Raw genomic sequence first — 21,442 nt, forward strand, 5'->3', positions numbered from 1 at the left:
AGGAGAAGGGGAAGGCCAGGGAAAGGCAAACCCCGTGGAACCAAGTTTTCTTTGGGTCGAAACAAATTCCTCCCTGTGCCCACACCCGAGCCCCTAGTTTCAGTGACAGGGCAGCAGAAACACCATATCACCTTTCTTCCTTGAAAGAAGAATCTTCAAATCTAAGATTTTTTAAGATTTGAAAAAAAATCTCAAGTGGTAGAGAAGCATACAATGTATTTTAGAATGCTTCAAAACACTGAAAACATTCTGATGTTCAAAGTACTACCATTTGTGCTATTCTGGACAAGTCAAAACCTTGCTACAGCTATTGTCAAAAGCGTGATCATAAAAAGTGCTTTGGCTGGGCGCGGTGGCTCACACCTGTAATCCCAGCACTTTGGGGAGACCAAGGTAGCAGGACTGCTTGAGCCCAGGGTTCAAAATTAGCCTAAACAACACAGCAAGACCCCATCTCTACAAAAAAAATGCTGAAAAATTGCCCTGGCATGGTAGCATGCGCCTGTGGTCCCAGCTATTTGGAAGGCTGTGGTGGGAGGATCACATGAGCCCAGAAGGTTGAGGCTGAGGTGAGCCGAGATTGTGCCACTGCACTCCAGCATAGGCAACAGAGTGAGACTCTGTCTCAAAAAAAAAAAGGAAAAAAAATTTTTTTTTAATTAGCCAAATGTGGTGGTGCATACCTGCAGTCCCAGTTAGTCACGAGGCTGAGGTAGAAAACCACTTGAGCCCAGAAGTTTGAGGCTGCAATGAGCTACGATCATGCCACATGCACTCTAGCCTGAGCAACAAAGTGAGACTTGTCCCCACTCCAAAAATTTAAAAAAAAAAAATTGTTGTGCTGATCAGTAAGCAAACTGATTAACTCTACTCCCCACAAATCCGCAGCAAGCTTCCCTTTCTTCTAGGTACCTCAGAATAGACCGCACAATTCTATTGTGTACACGGTCTTCGAGAGCAAGAGCTCTGAGATCAGAAAGGCTGAATCTCAGCCCTGCACCTCAGATGCAGTTTTTCTTGGTTTTTGTTTGTTTGTTTTGAGACAGGGTCTCGCTCTGTTGCCCGGGCTGGAGGGCAGTGGCGAGATCTCGGCTCACTGCAAGCTCCGCCTCCCGGGTTCCCGCTATTCTCCTGCCTCAGCCTCCCAAGTAGCTGGGACTACAGGCATCTGCCACCACGCCCAGCTAATTTTTTGTATTTTTAGTAGAGACAGGGTTTCACTGTGTTAGCCAGGATGCTATCAATCTCCTGACCTTGTGATTCGCCCGCCTCGGCCTCCCAAAGTGCTGGGATTACAGGTGTGCGCCACCGTGCCCAGCCTCAGATGCAGTTTTAAAGGAGCTCCTGCTGGCTGCAGATAAAATCATATGTATTAACAAATATAATAAAACCCAAACATTCCTGAATCCATAAGTCACTTAATTGTTTTCATTTTTTTGGAAGGCAGTGTATCAACTATTTTCAATGTGCTAAGCAAAAGGAAAGAATCAAGCATGCATCCTGACTTTCCCTCACAAACTCAACCTGAAGTATACAAATAGTGGATATGGGAATATTTATCTTTTTTGTAGAAGTGAGGTCTCACTATGTCCCCCACTCTAGGCTCAAATTCTTGGCCTCAAGTGATCCTCCCACCTTGGCCTCCCCAAGTGCTAGGATGACAGACATGAGACACCACACCGGGCAAGAAAGTTTCTCTTTACAAAATACTCCAGAAATGAATAAATAAGAAACAGTAATATTACACTATCACCTTTTGAAAAAACTAATGAATTAATGAATGTAGGCAATGGTCAGTGAATAACATCACAAAAGACAAGACAATCAGGCATACACGCATGTAAGGAAAAAAAAAGTTAGGACTTTGTTTTGTCAAAAGGTAATGACTTTTTAAAAACATTTTTCCCCCCGAAAAAATTACTGGGTGCAGTGGCTCAAGCCTGTAAACCTAGCACTTTGGGAGGCCAACATGGGCAGACTGCCTGAGCTCAGGAATTTGACGCCAGCCAGGGCAATGTGGTGAAACCCCATCTGTACCAAAATACAAAAAAATTAGGTAGGTGTGGTGATGCGCACCTGTAATCCCAGCAGCTGAGGTGGGAGAATCGCTTGAACCGGGTGGGCAGAGGTGGCAGTGAGCCAAGATCACACCACTGCACTCCCGCCTGGGCAACAGAGTGAGACTCCATCTCAAAAAAAAAAAAAAAAATTGGGCCAGGCATGGTGGCTCACACCTGCAATCCCAGCACTTTGGGAGGCCAAGGCGGGTTGACTGCTTGACCTCAGGAGTTCAAGACCAGCCTGGGTAACACGGTGAAACGCTGTCTCTACTAAAATACAAAAACATTAGCCAGGTAGGGCGGTGTGCACCTGTAATCCCAGCTACTTGGGAAGCTGAGGCAGGAGAATTGCTTGAACCAGGGAGGCGGAGATTGCCGTCAGCGAAGATCGCACCATGCACTCCAGCCTGGGCGACAGAGTGAGACTCTGCCTCAAAAAAAATTGCAACAGACGTAATGAACTGTTGGAGGGGCAGGGAGGTATGGTGTCAGTGGGTGTGCATCTTGAACTTCTTTTCTTATTTAAAATAAGAAAAAGAAAAAACATTCAAATAGAAAAACAAGTAAAAGAACTAGCAGTATACAAAAGAAAAAAAAATAACTAATATTTTTAATTAATATAAAAGGGCAAAGTCACACCTCATTTATAACCAAAAAATGTAAATTAAAATGACATCTATTTGTTTTAACTGCATTGTCCAGGGCTCACAACAATTCAATAACATGTATTACGAACATATAAAATGGCAAAACCAGTTGGGCATGGTGGCTCACACACTTTGGGAGGCAAGGCTGGCCCAACATTTGAGGCCAGGAGCCCAAGACCAGCCCAAGACGGCGAAACCCCGTCTCTACTAAAAATATGAAAAATTAACCGGGGGTGGTAGCACATGCCTGTAATCCAAGCTACTTGGGAGTTGAGGCATGAAAATCACTGGAAACCAGGAGGCGGAGGTTACACTGAGCTGAGATCGCACCACTGCACTCCAGCCTGGATGACAGGAAGACCCTGTCTTGAAAAATAAACTGGCAAATCCTTCCCGGAGATTACTTGGGCAACAAGTTTCAAAACACATTTTTTTATTTTTTCAAGACAGAGTCTTGCTCTGTTGCCCAGGCTGAAGTGCACTGGTACAATCTCAGCTCACTGTAACCTCTGCCTCCCAGGTTCAAGCAATTCTGTCTCAGCCTCCTGAGTAGCTGGGACTACAGGTGTGCCACATCACACCCAGCCAATTTTTGTATTTTTGGTAGATATGGGGTTTCACCATGTTGGGCCAGGCTGGTCTCAAACTCCTGACCTCATGCGATCCACCCACCTCGGCCTCCCAAAGTGCTGGGATTACAGGCGTTAGCCACCATGCCCGGCCCAAAACATTTTTTTAAATGCCTGCTGACATAGTAATTGGAAATCTAGAAGTTTATGTTCTAAAAAATGAATGCTCACAGGTGTACATTACATACAACAACAAAAGAAAAACCTCTAAACATAAATGTCCAATAGTGAGAAACTGATTAAATAAATTGCTCAAATGTAGTGAAATTTCATTAATCATTCTTACAAAGAACATGTAGGCAAACAGGAAATATGCTTAGAATATATTCTTAAGCATTTAAAAGCTCACAATAAAATGGTATGGTGGGTATGTCAATTTTCTAACAAATAAACAATTTATGAGCTGGGTGCAGTGGCTCCTGCCTGGAATCCCAGCACTCTGGGAGGCTGAGGTGGGAAGAACACTTGAGCCCAGGAGTTCGAGACCACCCTGCGCACCACAGGGGACCCCACTTCTATTTTTAAAACATAAAAAACTTACAAAGGAGCCTACAAGGATTCACACCAAAATATTATCAAAGTCCTAGATACTGAAAGTCAAGTATTTTTTCTGTTTTATACTCTTCTATACATTATTTAACTGCAAAAGACCTGAATTAATCTAACAACTGGAAAAATAAAACATCACACACATGCCACTAGCTAAACTGACTACAACAATTTTAATAATACTAACTCTACTGAAAACTAGTTTCAGATCCTGGGCAATTCATTTAAGCTCTCTGGACCTGTTTCTTAACAGAAAAAAATCAGAAGCTGAACTAGGTAAGTGGTTTTCAAACTGTGAAATCATACATGTAAAGTGCTTTAGTACAAGAGCTGGCACAGAGTGAACACTAATGCACACTAACACACTAATACTACTAACCAAGGACTCGCTACAGTGATAAACAGAACTTGTAGGCAAGCACGAGAATTCTGGGCCCATGACTCTCATTTCAACCTTTCAACCACTTGCCTTTTATGCTTCAAATACTGGACTCTTGATACAATTTCAAGTAAAGAAAAGGTTCCACTGTTTTAAAATGACTTGACTAGTTAATCCCTAAAGTCACTTATAACATAATATCAAGCTAAATATTACACACCTGTATTCTCATTCCTTTGGCAAGTCCAGATATACCCTCAATGAACAAATATTCATGGTGAACAAACAATAAAAATCTGGATAAGTTGTATTTGACATGATTCTAATATAATGCATAATAAATTTTTGTTAATTCTGAGATTCTATGACGGTTTTCCTCCTAACCCTCTTTCAAAGTATAGGTACTGGTCACTAAAAATTTTCTGTAGTTACTCCCTGTTTGGTATTATGACACTCCCAGCCTTTTTATAGAAAGCAAAAAGGTGTACACTAAACAAAAAGACATCTTTAGGTAATCTTTTTTTTTTTTTTTTTAAGACGGAGTTTCACTCTGTTGCCCAGGCTGGAGTGGAATGGCGCGATCTTGACTCACTGCAACCTCCGCCTCCTGGGTTCAAGTGATTCTCCTGCCTCAGCCTCCCAAGTAGCTGGGATTACAGGTGCCCGCCATGACGCCCAGCTAATTTTTGTATTTTTAGTAGAGACTCAGCCTCCCAAAATGCTGGAATTACAGGTGAGAGCCACCATGCCTAGCCATCTTTAGGAAATCTTAAAATTGTGCCTTTTAACTTGAAGAAAATACCTCTCAAATTACTGTGCATTAAGGACTGGGAAATAGCATTAACTTCGGTAGTATATTCACTACTTAATCAAGACACTCTCAAGGCCGCTTATAAAGCCTGGTATCTACTCACTTATACTACTTTCCCTCCAACCTAAGTAAGCACTTCAACAGCAAACTAGTACTAACAATTCTAAAAACCAAGAAGCCCACCAGATAAACTATGTTCCTGACTTCTAACTCTGACAATATTTTTTCCATGACTTTATTTTAATTTTACAAATTAGAGCAAAGATAAACAGTTTATCTGCTGTTTCCATGACCATCTTTCTAATCAGGAATTCCTACTGTTCTAATTAGAAAAGGTTAGTAAGGTTAAAAATAAGAAACTAACACAAGGACTCAAGAGATACAAGGATAGGACAAAGTTACTCTAACCTTTGGGTTAGCCTCTTCTCACTCCAGGATCAGTTACATCCATGTGGAGACAAGTGTGGCCTAGGGGAGACTCTAGTTCCAGCCCACTGGCCATACTTACTAGGTTCTATGACCTTAGGCAAGCTATTCTAACCCTCAAGACCTGTTAATCTAATTGGCAAAAAGGGGACAACAATATCTAGTGTACACGACAGTTATGAGGCTTAAATGAGAATGAATAGGAATGTCATAAACATTTGTTCCCTCTCCCACTCCTTTATGCCTGAAAATCAGGCTCTCATTTGATTCTTTTTTTCCCTGAGAGGAGGAAGAGCAGCCAAAACTACTCCCAGTGTTAATGTTCATCCCTTCCAGCAGTTCTCAAAGTGTAGTTCACAAACCTTCGGAAGTCCCCAAGATCAAACCTATTTCCATAATGATTCAAGACATTATTTGCCTCTTTCTGTGTCAACATTTGCACTGACAAAGTAAAAGGAATGGTGGATTAAGCTGCTGGCATCTTAGCACAAATCAATGTGGTGGCCCCAAGCTGTACTAGCAGTCCTTGCATTTAACTTTCAGTTAAAAAGTTGCCAGGTTCATATAAGGATATTCTTGATGAAACAATGAAAAAATTAATTTCATTAACTCTCAATGTTGAGTTGACAGTGTTTTCATACTCTATGTGCTAAAATGGGAAGCATTCCTGCTACCAACCAAAGTAAAATGCATGTCTCCAGGAAAAACACTTGTGCAATCATTTTATTTGCTTTTTCCAGAGAATGCTGTCTTTAGTTTATTAACAGACAACCCTTGGTTATTCAAATTTGGGAACCTGACAGACATTTTTCTCAAAAGTGTATGAAATAAGCTTGTTGCTTTAAAGAAAATATACAAGAACACAGTTTGGGTTTGAATATTTTCTTTATACATTTCAACAAAAATAACATATCACAACAGAGTGAAGGCAGAAGCATATATGAGAATCTGGCTTTAATTAAGCCAGACATTAAAGAAATTTGCAAAAATGTCCAACAATGTCATTCTTCTCATTAGTTTTAAAAAGTATCCCTTTTTGTTGTTGTTGAGACAGGATCACATTGTCATCCAGGCTGGAGTGCAGTCACTGCAGCCTCAACCTCCCAGGCTCAGGTGATCCTTCCACCTCAGCCTCACAAGTAACTGGAACTACAGGTGTGCACCACCACTCTCAGCTAATTTTTGTATTTTTTCAGTAGAGACGGGGTTTCACCATGTTGCCCAGGCTGGTCTCGAACTCCTGAACTCAAGCAATCCACCCACCTCAGCCTCATAAAGTGCTGGGATTACAGGCATGAGCCACCATGTCAAGCCAAAAGCATACATTTTTATTTTAAAATATGCTATAAGTTTTTGGGGGTTTTTTGTTTGTTTTGTTTTTTGATATGGAGTCTCGCTCTGTCACCCAGGCTGGAGTGCAGTGGATGATCTCAACTCACTGCAACTGCTGCCTCCTGGATATAAGCGATTCTCCTACTCAGTCTCCAAAGTAGCTGGGATTACAGGCGCATGCCACTTGCCCAGCTAATTTTTGTATTTTTAATAGAGGTAGGGTTTCACCATGTTGGCCACGCTGGTCTCGAACTCCTGACCTAAGGTGATCCATCCACCTCAGCCTCCCACAGTGCTGGGATGACAGGCGTGAGCCACCACACCCAGCCTAAAATTATGCTATTTGTTAACATACAATAAATTTATTATTTTAAGTGTACTGACAGCTGCACGTTTTTAATTTCTGGCAAAGCAAGTACCAATTGATATAAACTGCATTACAAGGCTCTTTGGGCTCCTAAATAACTTTCTAGAGTCTGTCCTAAGAGCAAAATGTTTAAGAATCAGTGTTTATACTGTTACCAAATTCCTTAATACAGGCTATTTGGATAAACAGAAATGTCACTCAGTATTCATTTTATGTTCTTTCTGTCACATACTTAAGAGCAAATAACCTCATTACCCCTACTTTTTGTTTAATCTCCAACTGTCAATATTCTAGCTTAATTAACCTTTTTTGAAACACGCTTCTCACCATCTCTTTTGAGAATATGAGTAAGGTACCGATTCTCCAGAAAACTCTTACACACTGCAGAATTCATGCAAGTTCTGAGTCCAAGGACTCTGTCTTTTGGTCTATTCCACTAGACACTGGTATGAAATCCTGGTACTAGACAGCAGTGAGGTATCAGTATTGTACATGTCCAGTTTTTAACCACTGTATTCCAAAGAATACATTGTCACAAATCAAAAGACAAGCCAAACTATAAAACATAATTTACATGAATGAGTAAAATTCATGTTTTAAAACAAAACCCAAGCAATATTTTCAAGTAAAACAAGAGTCACATCTCAGCTAAAATAAAAACAAATCCAAAAGGGTGAAAATTAAACCTACTGCATCTTTTAAACTGCTTAATTCACTCGATATTTCAAAATTAATTTGGAAATCACAGCTAAGAAAAACATATGTTCACAGTATCATCCTGTACATATCTAATTTCTGTGAAAATGTAACACACTATTTTTAAATTCTACACATGCTAATCAAGGAATCACAATTTTTCATCACTGCAAACGTCCTTTTCAATATGGCCTGAGTTATAATCAAAGTGGAATAATCTACTACTATATGTTTGTTTCTAAGAATAGAAAGGTTTAAGTATACAGCCCTCCATTTATGGTTTTGTGAATTTTTAAATTTTTAAATTTTTAAATTTGTGAATTTTAAAAATTACCGTCCTCTTTGTTCCTTCTACATTCTTGAAACATTAGTTAAGAAACATATTAGTGATTAACAATTTTTAGTTTTTATTTTCAACATCCACTCCTAAATTTAATGCACTTGGTGGGAGAGATGGGGGGAGAATATAAGTCCCTTTAAAAAATTTTTTTCTAGTTATTTTTCCGGTTAAAGGAAACTAAATATTGCCTGAGAAGGACTCCATACTTCAATACTTAAGTCCTTCTGGAGGAATCATAAGCTAACAGGTACACAAGATTGAAAAACCTAACTAGGGGTATGTGCCTGTAAATATAGCTGAGTCCTGGCAAATCCCAGCAGCCGCACTTTAACCATACACTGCTGAGTGTTCAAAGTGTGTTTGGCTAAGGCAAATGCTGACCTGTAATCAACCTGGCTGTTTATGTACCTCACTTCCGAGTTCTGGACATCACTTCCCTTTTTTTTTTTTTTTTTTTTTGGTCTATAAATATTCTTCCACCACATGGCTGCACTGCAGTGTCTGAATCTCCTGTGATTCTTGGGGCTGCCGGATTCGCGAATTGTTCACTGCTCTATTAAACTCCTTTAAATTTAATTCAGCTGAAGTTTTTCTCTTAACATTCCAAATAATAAAATGGTCTTTCTACCAATACACTTCATTAAATCTTCACACAGTTACATTTTCTCTTCAGTTGCATTGTCTATAGGTTGATTTTGCTATATATTTAACGCAAATAACAAAGCAACATCTATACTTTTAAAAAGTGAGTGACACATACACACATTCTGTTTCTCCCACAATCACGCAAACACCCACGCATATCCCTAACAAGGTACAAGAATAAACCTTGGAAGATTCATATTTTGCTCAGCACCTCTCACCTTAAATCCTCTAACACAAAAATTTTACCAGCTTAATCATTTGGAAGAGGAAAAGAGGAACTACATCTACATCTTCAAAATGGACACAATTTATGTGAAACAACATACAGAGAAAACTTATCCATAAAATTTCTTCGTGTTTTTCAGTTTAAAAACACATTAATAATTACCTTGAGAATAAGTTAAAGTACACATTTCCAGAAACAGCAACCAGTAAGCTCATTTCCACAGTACTCAAAATCAAGAGGCAAACTAAATGCATCTTGTAAGATGACCCAAAAAAATAAAATCAGTAATAATTTAGCCATTTAAAGTTATAGTTATAAAGCTAATTTTGCATTCAAGTGACAAAACCCTATCTACCATCAAAAACCAAAATGTAGCCAAATACCTTCACATACAGCTTTTCCTTTTTTTAACCCATTTATGCCGAAGGTTGCAAAAATTTTTTTGTGAAAAGTCAGACCTTGGCAATGACCTGGAGCAGGATATAAATAACTCCCACAAGCTTAGTGTTCCAATAATGGAACACTAGGCATAAATGGGTTAATGAGACAAAGTCTTGCTCTGTTGCCCAGGCTGGAACACCAGTGTGACCATAGCTCACTGTTGCCTTGAACTTTCAGGCCCATGCAATCCCTCTGCCTCAGCCTCCCAAGTAGGTGGGACTACAGGCAGGTACTGCCACACTCAGCTAGTTTTTAAAATTTTTTTGAAGAGACAAGGTCTTGCTATGTTGTACAGGCTCATCTCGAACTCCTGACCCCAAGTGATCTTCCCACCTCAGCCTCCCAAAGCACTGGGATTACAGATGTGAGTCACTGCACCTGGCCCTTACACAGTTCTTAAAAGTGAATTCCAGATAAACAGATATACACATGCACAGCAATAACAGTCTGCACACAAAGACCACTCAATGGGGAAATTACAGCCTCTTCAACAAATGGTGCTAAGACAACTGGGTAACCACATGCAAAAAAATGAGGTTGGACTCCTCCCTCCTCATACCTTATACAAAAATAAACTTAAAATCGACAAATAGCCTTTCCGGCAGTGACAACCTACCCACACGAGAACATGCCTCTCGCAAAGGATCTCCTTCATCCCTCCCCAGAAGAGGAGAATAGGAAACACAAGAAGAAACGCCTGGTGCAGAGCCCCAATTCCTTCTTCATGGATGTGAAATGCCCAGGATGCTATAAAGTCACCACGGTCTTTAGCCATGCGCAAACCGTAGTTTTGTGTGTTGGCAGCTCCACTGTCCTCTGCCAGCCTACAGGAGGAAAAGCAAGGCTTACAGAAGGATGTTCCTTTAGGAGGAAGCAGCACTAAAAGCACTCTGAATCAAGATGAGTGGGAAACCATCTCAATAAACACATTTTGGATTTAAAAAAAATCGGCAAATAACCTACATGTAAGAGCTGAAATCATAAAACTCTTAGAAGATAACATACAGGTAAATCTTCATGACCTTGGGTATGACAACAGATTCTTAGATGTAACACCAAAAAAGCATGTGCAACAAAAGAAAAAACTGTAAACTGAACTTCATCAAAATTAAAAACTTTTCTGCATCAAATGACATTATCAGGAAAATGAAAAGACAACCCGCAGAATGGAAGAAAAAGTTAACAAATCTGATAGGGGTCTAGTACCTGGAATATATAACACACAACAACAACAAAAATAAGCTAATTGATTTTAAAATGAGCAAAAGACTTTAATAGAATCTGTCAAATAAAATATACAAATGGTCAACAAGAATATGAAAAGATGCTCAACATCATTATTCATAAGGAGAATGCTAATGATAAAAAGTTAAAAACAACAACAACAAGTACTGGAAAAGATGTGGAGAAACTGAAATCCTTGTACACTGCTGGTGGGAATATAAAATGGTATCTTTGCTATGGAAAACTGTTTGGAGATTTCTCAAAAAGTTAAAACACAGAATTACCATACAACCCAGCAATTCCACTCATAGGCAGGCACCCAAAAGAAGTGAAAACTAGTACTTCAAATGATATGTACAACCATGATCACAGCAGCATTATCCACAATAGCCAAAAAGTGAAAACAACCCAAACGTCTACCAATAGATGAATGGATAAACAAATCCTGGTGTACAGATACAATGAAATATTATGTAGCCACAAAAAGGAGTGGAATGTTGGGCCAGGCACAGTGGCTCAAGGCTGTAATCCCACGACTCCGGTAGGCCAAGGCGGGCAGATCACTTGAGGTCAGGAGTTGGAGACCAGCCTGGCCAACATGTTGTGAAATCCCATCTCTACTAAAAACCCAAAAACTAGCCGAGCATAGGAGCATGTGCCTGGGGTCCTAGCTACTCAGGAGGCTGAAGCGGGAGAATCATTTGAACCCAGAAGGCGGAGGCTGCAGTGCGACAAGATCGTGACACGGCACTTCAGCCTGGGCAACAGAGTGAGTCTTGAATGTTGATCCATGCCGCAATATGGATGAACCTCAGAAACATCATGCAAAGTGAAAGAAGCCAGACACAAAAGGTCATGTTTTACATAACTGCATTTACATGAAATACCTAGAAGAGGTAATCAACAGAGACAAAAATCCATATTGGCTCACAGGAGTTGGGGCAGGGGGAAATGGGGAGCAGCTGCTTAATGAGTGGAGTTTCCTACTGGGGTGACAAAACATCTTGGAACTAGACAGAAGTAGTGGCTGCACAGCATTGCAAATGTATTAAACGCCACTGAAATGTTCACTTGTAAAATGGTGAATTTCATGTTATGTGAATATAACCTCAATTACAAAAAGAAAAAGTTTGCACAGATGTCTTATTAGCTAGTCTACACATCTCCACTTCGGCCAAGGAATGCTCTCCACAGCTCCAAGGTCCCCACTAACACTCTAAAGCCTCCCTGGCTCACAGCCTGGGTGCAGCTGGAGACAAAACACAGGATCAAAAATGTCCAGCCAGACACAGTGGCTCATGCTTGTAATCCCAGTACTTTGGGAGGCCAAGGTGAGCGGACCACTTGAGGCCAGGAGTTGGAGACGAGCCTGGCCAACACGGTGAAATCCTGTCTCTACTAAAAATACAAAAGTCAGCTGGGCATGGTGGCACGATGCTGTAGTCTCAGCTACTTGGGTGGCTGAGGCACATGAACTTAGGAGGTGGAGGCTGCAATGAGCCAAGATAGCACCACCGCACTCCAGCCTGGGCAACAGAGTGAGACTCCATCCAAAAAAAAAGTCCTACAAAAAGAAACAGTAAGAACATACATTTACATAAATATTGAAATTTTATGCTAGAGAAAAAAATGCTACAGAAAAGTATACATTAAAACTTCCTTAACAAAATTCAAAAACAAATGAAGGTAAAGCCTTCTGCAAACCCAAGCAGTGGCAAATATTCACGTCTGCATTACCTTCACCAATGTTAGAAAATAGCAAGTAACATAAGACTTCCTCCTAAATTTCAAACTTCCAGCTACAAAGGAGAACCACATAGAATCTTTCTAAAAACACCTACCCATATTCCGTGTTTGAGACACTGTAGGCAGTCTATTACTTTTGCAAGGATTGACTCTTAATGCAAATAAAATTATAATACTTGCACTGTTAAGAATGTTAAAAACAAAAAAGTCTTTCTTCTCAGCTACTTGCTACATACTTTACTCAGCACCAAAGTGTACCAGATGCTACATGCTAACACAGAACATAAAGGAATAGTGTTTCTTGCCTCTTAGAGTGAATATTTTAAGAAGAACATAGTGGAAATAATACATTAATTTCCAAAAAGATAAGGTACTACATATTCAACACTATAGGAATAATTTGAGGACATGACACTCACATCTTTCCTGTAGTGGACCCAAGCTGACTGGGTGAAAAACTTCAGCTAAAGAGGCATTCTTCCAGATATGAAAGACCAACTCAAGTATGCTCAGGAAAAATAGATTTTTGGAAGGATTCAAACTCTCTCTCCTTAAAAACACTTCAGTCAGACTATTCGCGTGTGTGGGGGGGAGGGGATGGAGTCTCACACTGTCGGCAATGGCGCTATCTCAGCTTACTGCAACCTCCACCTCCCAGGTTCAAGCAATTCTCCTGCCTCAGCCTCCCAAGTAGCTGGGATTACAGGTCCCCACCACCATACCCAGTTAATTTTCTTTTCTTTTTTTTTTTTTTTTTTTGGGGGGGGGGGGGGCAGTTAGTAGAGACAGGATTTCACTATGGTGGCCAGGCTGGTCTCGAACTCCAGACCTCATGATCTGTCCGCCTCGGCCTCCTAAAGTGCTGGGATTACAGGAGTGAGGCACCATGCCCAGCCAACTATTCTCTTTCTTTCCTTTCTTTCTTTTTCTTTTCCTTTTTTTTTTTTTTCTGAGATGGAGTCTCGCCCTGTTGCCCAGGCTGGAGTGCAGTGGTGCAATCTCAGCTCACTGCAACCTCCACCTCCTGGGTTCAAGTGATTGTCGGCCTCCCTAAGTGCTGGGATTACAGGCGTGAGCCACCATGCCCAGCCTGGCCAGACTATTCGTAACAGAAAATCTAGCTAATGAATGTGCAATACAAATAAGCAAAGTTGGTAGGCCCATAGAATGCTAAGGAATGTTACTGTTTTAGTGATTGTGTCTATGAGGCACTATGCCTGGCACTGTCAATATCTGCTACTACCATCCCAGCACTTTGGGAGGCCAAGGTGGGCAGATCACCTGAGGTCAGGAGTTTCAGACCAGGCTGGCCAACGTGGCGAAACCCCGTCTCTACTAAAAATACAAAAATTAGCCGGATGTGGTGGTGCACACCTGTAATCCCAGCTTCTTGGGAAGCTGAGGCAGGAGAATTGCTTGAGCCCGGGAGGCAGAGGTTGCAGTGAGTCGAGATCACACCACTGCACTCCAGCCTGGGTAGCAGGCAAGACTATCTCAAAAAAATAAAATTTAAATTTAAAAAATCTGTTACCATTAATACTCAATAGTCCTATCTTTCCTATTGTAAAATCCACCATGTTAATTGCAGAAGGTACATTAGGAAGTCAACTGGAGCCATTCTTCATTAACAATCACTTAAGAGGCAGTTTCATTCAAGCAAGCTTTTATAAATCCCAACTATATTCTCCCCCAAAAAGGCAGCAGTCAACATCCTTACACATACTAACTTAATAATCAAGTGATCTAAGTCATCACACAAGTCAATAAAGAAAACATTTAACAAAACAGAATCAAAGAAAGCATTTTACCTCACCACTAAAGAGCATCTTTGAAACTAGTGACTATGCTTTTGGAGAATAGGTATTAAAATAGCTAGGCTTACAATTATATAAAACACATTTCTCCAGCTCTTTAACAAGGTGTCACAAGAGATTATTACATGCCTTTGTGAAATCAAGAACTAGTGTGTATGGCTAAGGAACTCTGTTGATCCCTCTGTAAATACCATGCAGTCCACATGAAGCAACCAAGAGAGAAATGTCAAGACAAGTTCGTATGCCATCCTAATGAGGAACTAAGACTAGAAACCAAGTCTTCTGACAAACTCTATTTTTTTAAAATGATGTCCATTATTTAATGGCATAATTTTCCCCTAGTTTCTCAAGGCAAAAAAAATTTTTAAAAAGGTCAACTGGATACAGTGGCTCACACCTGTAATCTGAGCACTTTAGGAGGCTGAGGCAGGAGGATCGCTTGAGCCCAGGAGTTCAAGACAACCTGGGCAACATAGCGAGACCTCATCTCTACAAAAAGTTAAAAAGTTAGGCACAGTAGCACATACCTGCAGTCGCAGCTACCTGGGATACTGATGCAGGGGGATCACCTGAGCCTAAGAGGTCAAGGGTGCAGTGAGCCTAGATCGCACCACTGCACTCCAGCCTGAACAAAGAGAAGACTCTGTCTCTTAAAAACAATAACAAAAAAAAGTCTTGGTGTATGTGCATGGTTGAGAAGCCAACAGGGCGAAGCTACCATCTGTGGGACTATGACTGAAGGCCTCTAAGTCAGAATCCTGTCCAGGCGGAAAAACAGGGCAATGCCGCAGGGCCTTGGATAGCCTCAGCTACTGGTCCCCTGCTGCCGGCGGGACACTCTGCCCTACCACGCATGGGGACATGGGTCTGGTGCAGAAAGCCCCTCTTCCTGGGAAACAAGGTGTGGCAGTAAAGGTGGCCAACCCCTCTCCTGTCACACAACACACGTTCATGGGGAAACCTGGCACTAAACCTTTCACAGATGACCTGCTTCTGGGTCAAGGTTTCATAGGTAGCAGAGCAGCCGCCTCGGTGCAATCTACTGAAAGTCAGCCCTTGACACAAGAGTTTGTTAACAAGCAAAAAACAAAAATATAAATAAATAAAATAATTTTTTAAAAAACAAATTAAAGAAAGAAAAAATCATTTTTAAAAAGTCATCCTTGACTTTCCTCTTAATTCATACCCTATCATTAAATCCAATCAGTTCTACATTCAAAGTAAGTCCTTAATCTGACCACCTCATCTCCTCATACTAAGACCACCTGGTCAAGCCACATTACAACCCACCAACTAGACTATTGCAACAGCATGCTCTCCAGTCTCCTAGCTTTCACTCTTGCCGCTCTATAATCCATTCCCCATACGGTGGCCAGAGTGACTTTTTAAAATTTGAAACAAAGCTGCAGAAAGGCATAGTACAAAGAACTTTTTCATACTGCTTTGAAGTACATTATCTTCTCCATTACTTATAGTAATCCTGAGATATAACTATAATAAGTTTACTTTCTCTTTTTTCATGGATAGACAAGGCTCAGAGAAGTGCACTGATTTGCCCAACATTGTACAGCGAGTAATTGGCAAGCTCATGACTGGCCTTGTAAGTACTATCAATTATGCCATTCAAGTCCCTCTGCATGTATGCCGCTTATTAATCACCCTCATAAGTCCTAACATCCTTTCAACGCCCAGAATTACAGGACTGTTTCAAAAGAACAGCTAGAGGTACGGAAACACTATGATTTTCAACCCTACCTACAAATTTCTCTCCTGCTAAAAGCATAATCCATGCTCTGACTACAGGTCTACCACATGGCAAATGTTTTTGTAAAGAATTCAAGGTGGCCGGGCACAGTGGCTCACGCCTGTAATCCCAGCACTTTCGGAGGTGGAGATGGGTGGATCACCTGAGGTCAGGAGTTCAAGACCAGCCTGACCAACATGGTGAAACCTGGTCTCTACTAAAAATACAAAAAATTACCCGCGGGTGGTGGTGGGCGCCTGTAACCCCAGCTACTCAGGAGGCTGAGGCAGGAAAATCACTTGAACCCAGGAGGCAGAGGTTGCAATGAGCTGAGATTATGCCACTGCACTCCAACCAACCTGGGCGACAAGAGCAAAACTCCGTATCAAAAAAAAAAAAAGTTCAAGGTATAAGCAAAAGACCCCTGATAATGAGCAGTTTAGCAGCATATTCCATGAGGCAGCAAGCTACAGCATGCCAGCTGTATTTGTTAGGGCATATGAGCTAAAAATGGCCTTTACATTTTTGTTTTAATGACTGGGGGGAAAAATCAATGGAATATTTCATGACACCTGAAAATTCTTAGTTAATTCAAACTTCTGTGTCCATAACTGAAGTTTGATTGTAACACAACCATGCTCATTTATTTATCTATGGTCCATGGCTGCTTCCACACTACAATGGCAGAGTTAAGCAGCCGCAATAGAGGTCACGTGGCCTGAAAAGTCTAAATTATTTATCTGGTCCTTTACAGAAGAAGTTTGCTAACCACTGCCAATCTCTTGGTTTTGTACCCCTCGCCAGCATCCTGATGCTCTCCTCCCTGCCAAGTCCAGATGAAGCTTTCCCCTAGCATCTGATACTTCTCCCACCACTTCACACCGCATTTTGAGATGTATTAATTGCTACACATCTGACTCCACAGCCAGACAACAAAATAACAAGATGCTGAAGGGTGAGGCCCACATGTCCTGGTTTATTACTACATCCCCAGGGCCTAGCAATGCCCATTTATAGTAGGTGCCCAACACTGGCTGAATGAATGAAAGAACACAAGATACTTAACACAGATTAGCTGATCTAAACAACTCTAAAATTTATGATTTTTTTTTTTTTTTTTGAGACGGAGTCTCACTCTCACCCAGACTGGAGTATAGTGGCTGATCCTGGCTCACTGCAAGCTCTGCCTCCCGGGTTCATGCCAATTTCCTGCCTCAGCCTCCCGAGTAGCTGGGACTACAGGCACCGACCATCATAGCCGGCTAATTTTTGTATTTTTAGTAAAGACAGGGTTTCAACATGTTTTCCAGGCTGGTGTCGAACTCCTGACCTCAAGTGATCGGCCTGCCTTGGCCTCCCAAAGTGCTGGGATTACAGGCGTGAGCCACAGTGCCCAGCCTATAGAAGTTTCTTCTAGAAGATAGCAGAGATACAGATTATCAGACCTCCAGGGGAGACATACAAATGACTCTATCGCTGGGCTTATTCCAATCAAAATCCCCAACTACATCCAAAATGGATCAGGGCTGGAGGATAGATTACAGAGTGGAAGGAATGGTAAATCAATATGCAGCCCAACGTATTTTTTAAAACACTTTTTAAAGGCCAGGGGTAGTGGCTCACACCTGTACTTCGGGAAGCCGAGGTGGGTGGATCACCTGAAGTCAAGAGTTAGAGACCAGCCTGGTGATCATGGTGAAACCCTGTTTCTACTAAAAATACAAAAAATCAGCCACGTGTGGTGGCAGGCGCCTGTAATCCGAGCTACTCAGGAGGCTGAGCCAGGAGAATCACTTGAACCCAGGAGGTGGAGGCTGCAGTGAGCTGAGATCACACCACTGTACTCCAGCCTCGGTGACACAGCAAGGCTCTGTCTCAAAAAAAAAAAAAATTTTTTTAATAGAAACTTTGCCAGGTGCAGTGACATGTACCTGTAATCTCAGACACTCAGGAGGCGGATGTGGGAGGATCACTGAGGCCAGGAGTTCAAGGCCAGCCTGCACAACACAGCAAAACCCCATCTCTTAAAAAATAAAAATAGGCCGGGCGCAGTGGCTCACGCCTGTAATCCCAGCACTTTGGGAGATCGAGGCAGGTGGATCACGAGGACAGGAGATCTAGACCAACCTGGCTAACACAGTGAAACCCCGTGTCTACTAAAAATACAAAAAACTAGCCGGGCGAGGTGGCGGGTGCCTGTAGTCCCAGCTACTCGGGAGGCTGAGGCAGGAGAACGGCGTGAACCCGGGAGGCAGAGCTTGCAGTGAGCCGAGATCACGCCACTGCAGCCTGGGCTACAGAGCAAGATTCCGTCTCAAAAAAAATAAAAATAAAAAAATAAAAATGAATATTTTTAATTAAGTACATAGAATAGGAACTGCGAGTTCCAGTCTCAGATGTGAGATAAGAGTTTACATATTACTGATCTATAGGACCAGTTTTAACCACCTCCCCCAAATTTTTTTCTCCCACATTGCCTGAATCTTTATATATTTCACCATGTCACACTGCCTATTAGTCATCTAATTTATTCCCTTACCTTAAAAGAAAGCTCTTTTCTGAAATACAAATAGATCTGAAAAATGAAAGAAGATAACAAAATCTCATGTACTAATGTGGATGGATAAGGTAGTTTTAAGGGGAAGAGAAGAGTAGGTATTATAAGAAGATGAAGACATCAAGGACTGAGACAGAACTAGGTAAGATTCTGAAACAGAAAGAGCAGGGAAAACTAAGAATGCTGGGAAACAAATACAAAAATTAGCCTGGCATGGTGGTGGACGCATGGAATCTCAGCTACTCAGGAGACTGAGGTGGGGAAAATCGCTTGAACCTGGGAGGTGGAGGCTGCAGTGAGCCGAGATTGCACCACTGCACTCCAGCTTGTGCGACAGAGCAAGACTCCGTCTTAAAAAAAAAAAAAAAAGGAATGCTAGGAAACAGAACAAAAGAGCAGCAGAAGATGGGAAAGGGTACAGAAAATGAAGTGACACCCAATTCAGCATTTTTCCCCATATTCTCCTGTAGAAAAATAGAAGAAAGGGCTCATCTCTGTGGCTTAAGAACTCTATTAGAAAAGGGCCAGGCATGGTGACTCACGCCTGTAATCCCAGGACTTTAGGAGGCCGAGGTGGGCAAATCATTTGAGGCTAGGAGTTCGAGACCAGCCTGGCCAACAATGTGAAACCCTGTCTCTACTAAACAAATACAAAAATTAGTCAGGCGTGGTGGCATACACCTGTAATCCCAGCTACTCGGGAGACTGAAGCAGGAGAATCACTTGAACACAGGAGGCAGAGGTTGCAGTGAACCAAGATCACGTCCCAGCACTCCAACCTGGGCAACAGAGCAAGACTCCGTCTCAAAAATATTAGAAATAAAAATAAAACAGCCTGGTGTGGTGGCTCATGCCTGTAATCCCAGCACTCTGGGAGGCCAAGGCAAGCGGAACACAAGGTCAGGAGATTGAGACCATCCTGGCTAATACAGTGAAACCCCGTCTTCTACTAAAAATACAAAAAAAATTAGCCAGGCGTGGTGATGGGCGCCTGTAGTCCCAGCTACTTGGGAGGCTGAGGCAGGAGAATGGTGTGAGTGAACCCAAGAGGCAGAGCTTGCAGTGAGCTGAGATAGCGCCACTGCACTCCAGCCTGGGCAACAGAGCGAGACTCTGTCTCAAAAAAATAAATAAAATAAAATAAAATAAAATATAAATATAAAAATAAAACCAGTAATAAAATGAGAATTGACTCCTGTCTCCATTTCTATTCATTCCATAGCTAGAAATCTTTATAATGGTTGGAAGAAAAGGAGAGCAGGAGTGGCAAACATTAACAACAGGGGAAATAAACATTCACCTTAATACTGACAAGACTCTTCCTAGAAAACCCAAGGAAATTAATTTGAAACTACTAGAATTAACGAATTCGATAATTTTTTAGATTAAAAGGGCATTCATACTTTACAGTAAGAAGGATTCTAAAACTGCATCCACGCCAGCAACACTAAGATTAAAAAGTGGGTGGCAACAGCGCCACATGCAGTGGCTCCTGCCTGTAATCTAGGTGCTTTCTGAGGCCAAGGCAGGAAGACTGCTTGAGGCCAGAAGTTTGCAACCAACCTAGGCAATACAGTGAGACACGTCTCTATGAAAAAAAAAAAAAAAAAAAATTAGCCAGCATGGCTGTACATGCCTATGGTTCCAGCTACTTAAGAGGCTGAGAAAAGGAGGGTCCCCTGAATCCAGGAATTTGACGCTACAGTGAGCTGTGATTCTGTCATTGCACTCCAACCCAAGTGACAAAGCAAGACCCTGTGTCTTAAAAGAAAACAAAAAAAAGAAGGCCAGGTGTGATGGCTCACGCCTACAATCCCAGCACTTTGGGAGGCCAAGGTGGGTGGTTCACTTGTGGTCAGAAGTTCGACAACAGCCTGACCATCATGGTGAAACCCCATCTCTACCAAAAATATATATTTTTTTAATTAGCTGGGTGTGATGGTGCATCGTGTCTGTAATCCCCGCTACTGGAGGCAGAGGTTGCAGTGAGCCAAGATTGTGCCACTACACTCCAGCCTGGGCAACAGAGCGAGACTCTATTTCAAAAAAAAAAAAAAAAGAGGTGATGGCAAACAAAATACAAATTGAGTACTGATAAATAGACTAAAATAGTATTTCTCTAGTCAGATTTAAATGTTAAATCCTTAAAACAACCACAAACGGTAAAATAATTCAATAAATGTACTTAAAACAAATAGTTATTGCACAATTAATTTAGATCATATTTCACAGTATATTCAACAAAGAAGTTCAGATGTATCAAAGAGTTACAAATAAATAATCCATTACATAAACTATTGATCCTAAAACCATATCCTGGCTTTGGGGGAGACAAGGAGAAAAAGTAATTTCTGAGTAAAGAGACAAGAGAGATGAATAGTAAAGTTAAATGAGTTCTGACATAAAACACGTAAACCTTTGCCAAGTTCACTCCTTCAACAACTACTTTTTAAATGCATACAACATTTCACACACTGTGCTTAGGCCGATTTTTCAGCGTTTGAATAAAGCACGTATGAGCCCTCATCTCACAGAACTGAGGTCTAGCAGAAAACACAGTAAACAGCACAAAAAGCATACAGCAAGTTGCAATAAATAAGTACTAGAGGAAAAGACACATATCTCCAAGGGAACACGAACTTAGGAAGGACCACAGATGGAACGGTCATCAAAGTCTCCAAGGCATGACAACAAAGCTGACGACAAAAGGAAGAACTTGCACCTTGGCCAGGTACAGTGGCTCAGGCCTGTAATCTCAGCGTTTTGGGAGGCCGAGACAGGTGGATCACATGAGGCCAGGAGTTTGAGA

General features: G+C 41.5%; 2 protein-coding genes across 13 annotated transcripts in view; one reads left to right on the top strand and one right to left on the bottom strand.

Moving 5' to 3' along the window:
- Positions 1-21,442, bottom strand: part of SRPK2 (SRSF protein kinase 2) — a 287,057-nt gene that overhangs the window by 209,064 nt on the left and 56,551 nt on the right. The window lies entirely within an intron of this gene.
- On the top strand, positions 10,116-10,505 carry LOC119626151 (small ribosomal subunit protein eS27-like). The gene has a single exon (XM_073009226.1). The coding sequence runs from the start codon at positions 10,177-10,179 to the stop codon at positions 10,429-10,431; it is 255 nt and encodes an 84-aa protein (XP_072865327.1). The 5' UTR covers positions 10,116-10,176; the 3' UTR covers positions 10,432-10,505.

The sequence above is a fragment of the Chlorocebus sabaeus genome, chromosome 21, assembly GCF_047675955.1.
Source record: "Chlorocebus sabaeus isolate Y175 chromosome 21, mChlSab1.0.hap1, whole genome shotgun sequence".
NCBI lineage: Eukaryota > Metazoa > Chordata > Mammalia > Primates > Cercopithecidae > Chlorocebus > Chlorocebus sabaeus.